We start from the raw sequence: 13,201 nt of genomic DNA on the forward strand, positions 1-13,201 counted from the left end.
TATATTTGTCACTCAAGTCCTTCTCAGGGCTTGTTATGGTAGTTTTAAAAAGATCCAGGATGGAGAATAGCATCCTTAGCTCAGCCTCAAGCTTCTCTAACATTTGTTGAGGATCCTGGTTTGCTTTAATTTTCAGGGCACCTTGTGACTTGCTCAGCTTGCACAGCTGGTAAGCTGTAAAGTTTAGAATTATTGTAAAGTTCAGTTGTCTTCTCAACCCTACTCATACTGCCACTAAGATAAGAATATCTAACCATTTCTAAATTAACGTACTTATGGCTGTAGTGTGGGCACCACCCGTCTATCAGTGGAGGCGTGTGTACAGCTATGATCCTAAATAGGTTTCAGTGGAGCTTCCAGACTAAGATGGGCTAGGAAGAAAGCCTGGCGATCTCCTTCCAAAAGGCAGCCAGTGAAAACCCTGCGATCCCAACCGTCCCATCCTGTTGTGCATGGGGTTGCCATGAGTCGGGGGGGGGGGCGGCGAGGCCTGGTGGGCAGCTGACACCAACAACGTGGCTGTAGTATTTGTCAGTGAATGTGTACTTTGTATTCCTTCAAGATTCTGCAAAGCCAGAATCCACAGAAACTAAAATTAACTGAATGAAAACAAAAAATACAGAGGAAAGGAAAATAGGCAACTCTAGTGGGCTTTCCTTTAGTCTGGGTTCTGGGGTCTAGCGAATAATATCTTAGTACAAAGACCCAAACCAAAAACCACCACCATCAAGTCAATTCCAACTCATAGAAACCGCCATCATGTTTCCAAGGCTGTAAATCTTTACAGAAGCAGAATGCCTCATCTTTCTCCTGCAGAGTGGCTGATGGGTTTGAACCACTGACCTTTTTGCTTAGCACCCCAGTGTCTTAATCACAGTACCACAGTGAGCCCAAATGACAGCCTGTCTCTCCAGTGCCTGGCTTAGCACCTGGCCCATATTAAGGGCTCAGGTAATATTTATTGAGGAAATGAATGCACAGAGATGAGCTGACTTAGCTTAGTTGCTCTGGATGATTCCTAATGTGAGTAGACAGTTGCTTTTACTGCCTTGCTCATAAATTTTCATTGATAACCCTGTACTAAGTATAGGCAGTTCCTGGATTACCAACGTGTAACTTAAAAAACAACTATTGCTCTTTAGTGTTATGTAAATTTGCTCTCACTTTGAAACGATTGAACCAACCCCAACATGCAACAAATTTTTCATCCTAATCGCCTTCACTTGCTGCATGTGCAGCTTTTAAATAATTGAAAAGGCTTTTTTTCTTGGACTAAAGGCTAAATAAAACTGTATGTGCCTGTCCAACTTATTAAAGACACAGTTAAGAATGGATCTCATTCATGTTCTGGGCACTGCCTGTACTTGCAAATGTTTCTTGAGGTTGTAAGTCTTTGAAAATATCCTGCTATAAAAAGAAATAACAGCTTTTCCATCTATCAACTTTGAAATGGTAGTTTTTATTGAGATACTTGATATGAGTCCTTGTAAGAGCAAACACTGAAAGATCTGTCATCGTTAATGCTTCTGGGAATAAATACATAGAAGTGTGCATGCTCGTTGTACCTAGCTGCAGAAACAGCAAGGAGGCCACATGTTCTGACCTCCTCTAACCCCACAAGAGGAAGACAGGATTACCAGCAGTAACCCAAGGCCTATTCCTGCCAGGCCAGACATGCTGCCTCCCCCTTCCAGCCCTTTCTCCAACCGTTCCTCCCAAAGCACCCACCACCTCTCTCCTGGGTTCGGTAATTCACTGCAGTGGCCACACAGAGCTCACAGATTATGGGGTTTATTAGGGATGCACCACAGGCTATTATTCAAGTTCAGGAAAAAATCCCAGCCCACCGTCCCTCAGCCAACAGTCTCTCACAGTCTCTTTCCAGCAGTGCTGGTCCCTCGGTGTCTCACTCAGCAATGTGTGTCTCTTGCGTCTCTTTCCCAGCAGCACATGTCTCATTCAGGAGCATGTATCTCTTTTGGCAGCACATCTTCCTCAACCAGCAGTCAGAGTGAGTTCTGCCTCTAGGAGGCCTCCTTTTGAGCCCGGCAAGGTGGTCAAACTAGCCAATCACAGCCTCAGAACTCTAAGCACGTGAGAGAGAATGGGAAGCTCCCAGAACATTGTATTGTGCCACTCCCAACAGAAATACTCCAGGTGGACAACTTCAGCAATCAGGAGCTCCTCAGTTGCTCATAGAAAATCCCATCTTGGAGTTTACAAAGACTTACGGGTAGAAAAGCCACACTAAGTGATTTACTACACTGCACTAGCCATGTAGACAGGGCCCTGTTTGGCACCATTTTGCCGTTTTCCATAGCATGGAAGATGTCTGGCTTTGGGTATCCTCACATAACTTGGTCATGTGTTATACTCTGTATGCTACTCACCACAGGGATGTGGCTGTCTCCTTCCTCCCATCTCTGAACCAGAAAGCTGGTAACAGCTGTTGAAGAGACAGTAGTACTCTGTGAAAATGTGCCTTTTGGTATCGCTAATCTGGATATAATGCTGCTGGCAGTTGGCTCTCAATACTGAGGACAAAAATTCTTATATCCTGGTTGGAGGGTGAGGGTGGGGTGGGACAGGTGGATTCAAAGCAACTGACTTGTTTTCTTTTGGGATTTTTGCAAATCACTGGTGAGCCAGCTAAGGACAGGGTCCTTTTAACTTTTGTACTTCTTTACTTTTTGTGTCAGCCGATACCAACTGAACAATAATCACTTTCAGTAACCTCACCATAATACTACCTTTGTTTTGTGTGATTGCGTTTTTGGCACCCAGTTTACTGGATTGGGGCAGGGTTCCTCTGGACCTTTGATGTTCAGAGTCCAGACCCCTGGCCTTCTTACTGAGAGACCGTGGAATTTCCTCCCTCTCCTGCGAAGTATCCTTAGGTGCCTCTGGGTCATAGAGAAGCCCGTGTATTGCTTGCAGCCGTTCCAGGAAAATGATAAAGACACCCATTTTTGGTCTTTCGCCTCCTCAGGTATCAACTTGAGCTAAAGGATGAATACATGAGTAGAACAAATAGACTGATAGAAGATGAAAGAAAGAATAAAGGTGAGTCTGGGTGGGGGAGTTGGGGGCTGTATTTTTGGGTTCTGAGGTAAGTTGTTAGTTCCCAAGTCGGGTCTATTTCTGTATTCTGAAAACTATATAGCTTCCACTTCATTGTTAATATTCTGTTCTTACAAAGTTGAAAAAGAATCTTTGTCTTTCATGACTTTTTTTGCAAACCTTCATGTGTCATCACCTGGATTGGTGCTTTACAGTCAGCATTAGATCCAATTTGCTTCCAGTATCATTTACTGAGTAAGGCTCTGACTGTCAAGAAAGTGGCAGCACCATAGTGCAATCTGTTCATCAGTGCTTGTAACCAAGAGAGACTTGCTGTTTTGCTGAGTTCTCTGAACTTCTCTGTCCCACATGCATCACTTTCTTATTTCCTTTACTTCTAATCTATCTTTAGGCCTTAGAGTATTTTGACTTGCCAGATAACCTTCTGAAGTCTTGTATACATGAGCCCAGGATTGGGAAAGTTGAATAATTTTTCAGTCTTTGGATATTTTGCATTTCAGTATATTTCAAGGAAATGCCTTGTGACAGGAAGTTGGACATCGGGCAGAAATTTCAAAGGCTTCCTGGGAGGAAACCAGGGCTGGTACTGGTCTAGTCAGTACTAGACACACCCAATTTGTTGCTGTTCCTTTTATGGCTATCTTGGGGAAATTAATATTTCTTTAGGAATTAATACCATTGTGTATTCCGCAAATTATTTTTTAACGATATATCTACATAGTCTTGTGTTAGAGGAAGTGAAAACTACAAAACAGTAACAGACAAATGTTTGTGCTGAAGGAAATTAAGGTCTGTTGGCTGAGGCCCTGTGCTCTGAGCAGATGGTGTAACTGATTAACATCAGTGAAGCAGGAGAAATTGCACCACATATGTGACTGTTAGCACTTTCCATCACCTGTTGGGTAACAGGCTTTATTTCTTCCTTGCTGAATTTTTTACCTCTGGCAATGCAGCAGTTAAGCGCTCAGCTGCTAACTGAAAGATTGGAGTTGGAAACTATGGGGCCGTTCTACTCTGTCCTATGGGGTTGCTATGAGTCAGAATTGACTTGACAGCCATGTTTTTTTTTTGACATCTCCTATTTAGTGTATGAAAGAGTGGCTGTTAGGTCTGCCGTATTGGCCATAAATTATTAAATGGCATTTGTCTGCCCTCTGAAAGCATTACGCTGTTTAACTGGTTGACTTTTTTTTTTAGAAAAAGCTGTGCATCTGCAAGAAGAACTCGCAGTGATTAATTCCCAAAAGCAAGAATTCACTCAGTCTGTAAATCGTGTGAAAGAACTCGAGGTAATTGTGAAACTTGTGATTCTTTCCAGAAACATGTTAAGCAGCATGTGACGCTTTAATTTGAGTCATACATAATTTATCGCATGTCATCTCTGGGCACATTTGGACTGTTTATTATGTGACTGAGAAGGAAAGAGCACATCTTTTGGAGACCCAGAGTCCTACTTGAGTCCTGCCTCTGGCCCTTTCTATTCAGGTGCCTCTGGCCAGGCTCTGTGACCTTAGGGTCCTTACCTGTAAAATTTGGAATACTGCCCATGTCATGTGGTGGTTGAGAGCGATTGGATGTAGTGGTCAGTACAGGCCAGTTTCTACCTCAGCCTCTTTTTCTTTCTTACCAGCACCAGGTACATATTCCCTTCACTCCATGGATGTCTCATAGATGGGAACAAAGTGAGATGCACTTTCACATGCCACCCATGCCTTGCTTCTGCTCCCTTGCGCGTTGTCTGGGGGATAGTGCTGGAACTTTAGGTGTTGCAGATGTGATCTGTGATACTGTTTGTTTGTGCCCCTGTGATGACGTGCGCATTGGAGATTTTGTAGGATTCCAGGTCCAGCAATCAGATATGTGAGGCAAGGACAGTGCCTCACGGCATGTAGTCATCATTTCTTCCTCACCTTTTGTATTTAAAAAAAGGATATTATGGCAGTCCATGCTCGTCCTTGGGTCCTTAGTTGCCTCTGGAAAATTGAGTAATAATCTCTAGCCTTGCTTTATAGCACGGAGCTGTGTGAGATTCAAGTTCCAGAACTTTTCCTCGGCCCCACCTCTCTTGAGGGACCTGAATTAAATTGTGGTGCCCAGGTTAAAGCATCCTGCCAGCTTGTACATAAGCACTGTGGAAGGGTCATTATGCAGATATGATCTGTCCTTTTCTGATTTCAGCTTGAGTTAGAGTCTCTCAAAGCCCAATCGCTGGCAATAACCAAACAAAACCAGTTGCTGAGTGAAAAGGTTAAAGGAATGAGTGATTATCCACAACTGAAAGAAGAGAAACAGGAGCTGCAGGTGCAAAAGAGATTGCTCAAACAACAGCTGGAGGAGAGTCACAGCGAGAACATGCGTCTCCTAAACCGTGCGTCTCTTTTTGTACTTGCATATTTTTGTGATTCCTATGAAGTCAGTACCTGTAAGGTACTTAAAATGGAAAGATTTTATACAATTAAGATTCTTGGCGGAAGCTCTGGTAGCATAGTGCCTAAGACACTTGACTGCTAACCAGAAGGCTGGCAGTTCAAACCCACCAGCCACTCCTTGGAAGGAAGGTTGGGCCATCTACTGCCATAGTGATACCACCTTGGAAACCCAAGGAAGGGTCACTTAGAGTCGGGTCCAACCTGATGGCATATAACAACAACAAGATTCTTGGCTGGAAATGATGTCCTTTTTGCTTGCTGTTGGATAATCTGTAGGGCCACTGAAGGAAAGAGTGTGGTTAAACTACAAATTTGCCTCTACAGGCTTTGTCAGGGGCGCTCACACCTTCTGACTCCTGGTGGTGGTTGGCTGATGGGGACATTGGCCAGCACTTGGAGGCAGGAAGGAATGTGAGGTTAAAGTTGGTCCTCCCTGTTCCCTCTACGATAGTGGTCCAAGGGTGGTAGCCGCACGGCACGTTATTGTCCCAGGGAATGACCTCATCCTTTGTAGTTACCCTCCAGAAGGTCCACAGATGACCCGATTTGGGGTGCCATCTGCTTTCTGCCTGGGCCCTGACTGTCACGGACGGGTGCACAGATCAGATTCATCAGCTCTTGATAGAACGCTCCGTCTCTACCTTCTGTGCAGAGTGGAGGAGAGAGACAGGCTGTCAGGTTCATTTGAGGATTTGAAAGAGTTCCATTACTTGGAGTAGGACGCCAAAGAGTAATTCATACATTTTGCATGAACGTGCATTAAAGTCTTTGTTTCCGAAATTTGTGAATCAGGATTGCTCTTCTGTCCATTTAATAGAAGTAATATAATTCTAATTGTGTGAGTGCAGAGAAAAGGAAGAACCAGTTAGACCCTCCAGAGCTGGTTTTGTTCAGTGAAATAGGTCAACAGCAGATGGGTGATGACCAGGCTTGTTTTCCGTGCTTAGGCCTAGCTCAGCCTTCTCCAGAGCTGGCGGTTCTTCAGAACGAGTTAAAGAAAGCAGAAAATGCCAGGGTGCTTGAGCATAAGGAGTTTGAAAGTCAAAAACAAGTACTGGAAAAACAGCTGCAGAGTGAAGTGAGTATTGCTCTTCTCTTGTTCAAGTATTGTGGCCGGCCACTCAGTAGCCAGATGAACTCAGCATAAGTTGCATTAGCGTCACCAGACTGACTTATTTAAACTCGGAATGACTGCCTGCCCTAAACACGCTGAAGGTCTCCTGTCTCTTTTGAGAACATTCTATCACGATGATAGCCCACCTATAAAGTGTCTCCTGAGGCCCACCCTGTGTGCTCTTACATGCTCTGCCAGTTGCTGCCTGCATGCCCTGGAGGCACTCTGTTGGGAACAAAAATAGTGGTGAAAAGCAGCTTTGCAGATTCTGTTTGTCATCGTTTTTGGAGACCCTGTTGGTTACAGGTGGAAACCTTCTCAGAACTGGGAAAATAAACAAAACAAGCACCGCAGAGATGTTTCCTTTTGACATGAATGGTGATTTGTGTAACCTTGACTTCTTCTGGAATCTTTTCAGATTGAGCGTTCGGCACAGCTGAAGGCCCAGATAGTAGATGATGACGCCTCTATAAAGGGGTTATCGATGCAGATTGCGGACTTAAAATTGCAACTGAAGCAAACCCAGACAGGTTAGTGACGCTTGTAACCCATGAATATTTATTTTTCTGTGAAGCTTTTTACTTTGGGGGAAGTGTTGTAATCGCTATCAGTGGAATTGTTTGTAATTCTTCTGTTAGAGGAAAAGCTGTAGAAATGTGTCTTAAAAGTAGAACTATCCGTTCAGCACCTTTTGGTACCAGCTAACATCAGTTTGCCTTCAGAAATGCCCTCTGGCTTGACAGCACCTCACACCACAACCACCGACAGTTTGATGGTGGGGTGGTTGCTCTGTGTGACACACAAGTCCCCCAAATTACCCTGGACTTAGGCTTTCCTTTTTTGTTTGTTGCCCTAAAAATAAGACTGATTGACTGTTGGGTGGTTTTGCCTGTTCTTGACAGACATACAGATATGTACACATGTGCTTGCACACATACACACATACATACATGATATGGACGTGAAGCTTAAAAAACTGAGCGCCTGCCACACCTGAATGGGTGACTTCAGACCTAAACAAAAACTCCGTTTTGAATGTAACTCAGATTTTCATTTCTACCTCGCTAAAGAAACCAGTCAGCTTTTTGTCACAGTTTCACTGCAAAACAAAGAAGGCAGAAGTCAAGATTTCTAACCTAGGAAAGAGTTTCTTAGTGTCTGGTAAGTATGTTCTCACCTGGCCTCAGGGAAGGCACCTGGGTCAGCAGAAGGGTGAAAAATAGAACTGATGATGTCACATGAAGGGAGAACTTGTGAATAACTTTGTAGTGGAGATAGATACTTATCAAATCTTAGTCCCAATGACGTTCTCACCCCCCTAGGATTTCCCATTGTGTGTCTAGTCCTAAAACCAAAACCAAACCCAGTGCCATCGAGTCAATTCTGAGTCACAGTGACCCCCATTGGGTTTCTGAGGCAGTAAATCTTTACAGAAGTATATTGCCCCATCTTCCTCCCACAGAGTGGCTGGTGGGTTTGAACCGCCAACCTTCTGGTTCGTGTCAGATGCCTTAGGCACTACTAGTCTTTTGTAAGTCTGTAACTAAGGTAAGGAAACAGGCTTCAGATGTGACAGAAAAATTAACCCCTGAATGAATGCTTTGTTAAACCACTCTCAGGATGTAACAGATAAACCTGCTGATAATGTTGAAGCTTGTGGCTTTTGTTATCCTTCCCCTCACCTCTACCTGTCTGTGAGCACAGATCCTTTTCAGCCCTCACTGTTGTCCCTGTAGTTTGGCACATTCTGACATCTAGCAGGGATGTCTGTAAATATCTCCCCATTTTGAAATGATTTCATTCCTTCAATACATTTTTTCTTTAATTTCTAGCAGAGTGTCAGTCTAGTATTCCACTAAGACAGTACACACATACCTACCTATACGTAGATGCACACACACATATATATACGTACGTATACATGCATACGCCCACTCTTCACTTATCAACACGGTTTCATTCCAGAGACCAGGTTGTAATGTGAAATTGACATTATGTGAGACTTGAGGGCTGTACCCTACCTTTGGTGCTGGTGTCATGCCCCCCCCCCCAAATCATTCAGTCCTTCTCGTGCATCTCTTGCGGGTGTCAGGATGTGCTTGGCACAGCAGGGTCCCCCTTCTCCACCACACCTTCCCCACCACCACAGAGCCTGTAGGGGATGGGGTTGGTTGGATGTTGCCCACCACCTGTCCTGGGCAGGGACCCCACTCATCCTCTGTCCATGCTGCCCTCTTCTCTCTTCCCCACTTCCCACCACCCCTACCAACCTCCTTGGCACCTCTGGGCCCTTGCCTGGCTTTTTCCTGCCCATCTGGGATCTCACGTCATGCTGCTGTTGCCCCATGCCCTCTGTGTTGACCTGAGAAGTCACAGACAAACAGGAGAAAGGATCTCACGGCCAGTCGGCTGCCGTCCTGCACGTGGCCGAGTCATCGCTGAGGGCTCTGGTGTATTGTTTGGGGTGGCCTATGGAAGGCACCCTGGACCCGGCTGCAGCCCTGCTTGGGGCCCAGACCATAGGACCAAAGTTGTCATAAATGCGAAAGGTTGGATAAAGAGATAGTTGATAAGTGAGGTGCAGGTGTACACACACATATACACACATACCTGTACATACACACCTACACATATACACACATGCACACATACATAATGAAGCAGGGTGGCCTAGTGAAAAGAGCAGCGATGTTGGAATTGGACAACCATCTTTGAATTTTTACCCGTTTTAAAGTTAGTCCTTTAACCTTGGCCAAGTCTCTGAAGTTTTCCACTGTCATGGTGAGTGAAGATGAAATGAGATGGGTCCTGGGACCGTGGCTGGGACACATAAGACACTCGGGGAATGGCTCCTGCTGTCGTTGTGTTACTGTCTTCACTACAGATGCAGTGCTGTCCGCCCCAGCCCCAGCAGGTGCTTTCTCTCTCAGCTGCATTCAGGCTCGGAGAAAGCTGCTGTGTGCGTCAGTTCATCCAGTGTCCCATGCTTCCGTGCGCTGAGCCTTCCCCGCACCCCACCTGCACTCTTTCCTTGTCAGTCCTGGGTTCCCTCCTGCCTGCACTGTATCTGTTTCTCTGTTGTTGTTGTTAGGTGCCTTTGAGTCATATCCGACTCATAGCGACCCTGTGTACAGCAGGACGAGACACTGCCCGGTCCTGTGCCAGCTCCACAATCCCTGCTATAGTCCATCATTGTAGCTACTGTATCAATATATCTTTATTATTAGTAGTAGTATTGAAATATAATTTATGTATGGTGAAATACATAAAACTAAAGTGACATGGGTCAATGCATTTCTTTCTTTTTTTTTTTGGCAGTGTTCCCTCCACTCCCCTCCCACCCCTGGTAACCAACAAAGAAAGTTTCCTTCCATATATAAACCTTTTCTTGACTTTTTACAATAATGAACTACCACTGTATTTGTCCTTCTGTGGTTGACTTATTGCACTCAGCATAATGTCCTCCAAGTTTATCCATGTTATGTGGTGTTTTGCAGATTTTACCTTATTCTTTAGTGTTGCATCATATTCTGTTGTGTGTATGTACCATAGTTTGGTTATCCATTCTTCTTTTGATGGGCACATTGGTTGTTTCCATCTTTTGGCTATTGTAAATAGTGCTGCGATGAACACGGGTGTGCATATGTCTGTTCTTGTCCTGACTCTCACTTCTTTAGGATATATACCTAGTAATGGGATTGCTGGGTCAAATGGTATTTCTAATTCCAACTTTTTAAGGAATCGCCATACTGTTTTCCACAATGGTTGTATTATTTTACAGTCCCACCACCAGTATATGAGAGTCCTAATCTCTCCATATCCTCACCAGCATTTGTTATTTTCTGTCTTGTTGAACTTTGCCATTAGTGCTGAGGTGAGATGGTATCTTATTGTGGTTTTGATTTGCATCCCTCTGATGGCTAATGATCATGAGCATTTCTTCATGTATTTGCTGGCCACCTGAATATCTTCTTTGGTGAAGTGTCTATTCATGTCTTCTGCCCATTTTTAAATTAGATTGTTAATCTTTTTTGTTGTTGAGGTGTGAGAGTTTTCTGTTAATTTTAGAGATAAGTCCCTTGTCAGATTTGTAATTATTGACAAGTATGAGTTTGTTGCTATCATTTTATTTTGTGCTTTTCCATGGTGTTGATTTCTTTGTTCCATATCATTTTCTATGCTAAGCTTGTTTTGTTTATGAATCATGTTATCACTTCCTTCATTACTATTGGTTTAGTATTTGTGAATATTTATGCTGGTCCTCTTTTTTATTTTGATGTGAAGATTTATCATTTTTCTTTGTGGTTACTCTATGATTTATAGTTTTCTTCCCAAGTTTAGAACAGTCTATTCTATCTTGTAGTTGTCTTGACTCCCCTACCATTTACAAGTTCTGTAACTACACAGCTATTTCCTTTTTTTTTAGTTTGTAGTTGTCTTCATTCATCAATTGATGTCTCTGGTTCCTTGTTTACAATCTTGTAGGATTATTTACTTTGGATACTTCTATAACTGGGTTAGGAGCTCTGGTGGTGTAGTACCTAAGCCATTTGACTGCTAACTGGAAGGCTGGCGGTTCAAACCACCAGCCATTCCTCGGAAGGAAGGTTGGGCAATCTACTTCCGTAGTGATATCGCCCTGGAAACCCAAGGAGGGGTCGCTATGAGTTGGATCTACAACTTTTAATTTTTTTTTTTTAATAACTGGGTTGGTTTTTGGGTTATGTCATCATGTATGTTAATGGTCATTTGTTGTTTGCTGTTGTTGGTTCTCTGTCCAAATGACTCCCTTTACCATCTCTTGTAAGTTTGGTCTGGTTTTAACAAATTCCCTTAATTTCTGCTTATTTGGAAATGTCCTAATTTCACCATCATATTTGATGGATGATTTTGCTGGGCATATAATTCTTGGTTGGAAATTTTTCTCTTTCAAAGTTTTATATATACCATCCTATTGTCTCCTCGCCTGCATGGTTTCTGCTGAGAAATCCGAGCTTAATCTTATTGGTTGCCCCTTGCAGGTAACTTTTGGTTTTTCCCATGGTGCTTTTAGAATTCTTTCTTTGTCTTGGTTTTGATGAGTTTCATGATAACATCTCTTGGTGATTTTCTTTTGGGGTCTATCCTGTTTGGGGTTCGTTGGATTTCTTGAATGGATATATTCTCATCTTTCATCATACTGGAAAATTCTCTTCCAGCAAATCTTCCACATTTTTTTCTTGCTCTGGAATTCCGATGACATGTAGGTTATTCCTTTTAATGGCATCCCCCATGAACCTTAGGCTTTGTTCATTTTGTTTTGATCTTTTTTTCTGATTGATCCCTTTCCAAAGAAGTATTGAGGTGTTTGCTTTCAATCTCACTAATTCTGTCTTCCATTGATTCAATTCTACTGCTTTGCCCATTCAGATGTGTTATCTATTTCTGAAAATTGAGTATTAATCTTCTGGATTTCTGTCTGTAGATTTTGTATCATTTCTAATTTTTCATTTATTTTGTCATTTTGTTCTTGTATTGTCTTTTGAAATTGTTCTAGGGTTTTCTCTCTGTTTTCCTCAATTTTGTCAGTGTTTTCCTTGATCTCTCAATTCATTGAAAGTACCTAAATATAATTCTTTTGAATTCCTTATCAGAGAGTTCTAATGCTGCATCTTCCTCAGGGATATGTTTTGGATCTGTATCCTGGTCCCTTGTTTCTCCTGCTTTATCTTGCTTCTTTGTGTGGACTGTGGTGCTCTGTTGTCTCCAAGGCATTGTGGTATTTTTGTGTTTATATTTAGTTGGTGGTTGTATGTTGGAGTGACTTGCCTATGATTTTCATTTTCTTTGTATGTTATCTAGTAAGCAGTACACTGTACTATGCTCCTCTATTCGCTAGTTGGCAGCACTTATACACTCACCACTTGTCTCCTTTCCTGTTGTCAACCTCTCATATGTCCCTGCCGTCCTTGGCAAGTGGAGCCTATTCGTAGCTTCCTGAAATCTGAATCTGTGTCAATCCATGATGGCCTTCCCCTCTTTCACTGACCCTCCACTTTACCAAGTATGATATCCTTCTCCAGGGAATGGTCTCTTCTTACAACATGACCAAAGTAGGTGAGATGAAGTCTGGCCATTCTCGCTTCCAGGGAGCATTCCAGCTGTGATTCTCCCAGGACAGATTTGTTAGTTCTTTTAACAGTCCATAGTACTTTAAATATTCTTCGCCAGCACCACAACTCAAAAGTGTCGACTCTTCTTCAATCTTCCTTATTCATTGTCCAGCTCTCACAAGCATATGAGGTGATTGAAAATACCATGGCTTGTGTCAGGTGCACCTTAGTCCTCAAGGAGACATCCTTGCTCTTCAGCACTTGAGAGGTCTTTTGCAGGCGATTTGCCCAGTGCTGTATGTCATCTGATATCTTGACTGCTGCTTCCATTTGCATTGATTGTAGAACCAAGTAATAATGAAGTCCTTGACAACTTCAGTCTTTTCTCCGTTTATTGTGATGCTGCTTATTGGTCCAGTTGTGAGGATTTTTGTTTTCTTTATATTGAGATGTAATCCATACTGCAGACTGTATTCTTCAATCTT

General features: G+C 43.1%; 1 protein-coding gene across 1 annotated transcript in view; it reads left to right on the forward strand.

Moving 5' to 3' along the window:
* Window positions 1-13,201, forward strand: part of OFD1 (OFD1 centriole and centriolar satellite protein) — a 45,580-nt gene that overhangs the window by 20,064 nt on the left and 12,315 nt on the right. The window contains exons 11-15 of the mRNA XM_042782534.1: window positions 2,990-3,063; window positions 4,279-4,370; window positions 5,260-5,449; window positions 6,458-6,588; window positions 7,043-7,154. Of these exons, the coding sequence (XP_042638468.1) occupies window positions 2,990-3,063; window positions 4,279-4,370; window positions 5,260-5,449; window positions 6,458-6,588; window positions 7,043-7,154 (599 nt within the window). The remainder of the gene's footprint in view (window positions 1-2,989; window positions 3,064-4,278; window positions 4,371-5,259; window positions 5,450-6,457; window positions 6,589-7,042; window positions 7,155-13,201) is intronic.

The sequence above is a fragment of the Orycteropus afer genome, unplaced genomic scaffold, assembly GCF_000298275.1.
Source record: "Orycteropus afer afer isolate SDZICR_OR568_19922 unplaced genomic scaffold, OryAfe1.0 scaffold00360, whole genome shotgun sequence".
Taxonomy (NCBI): domain Eukaryota; kingdom Metazoa; phylum Chordata; class Mammalia; order Tubulidentata; family Orycteropodidae; genus Orycteropus; species Orycteropus afer.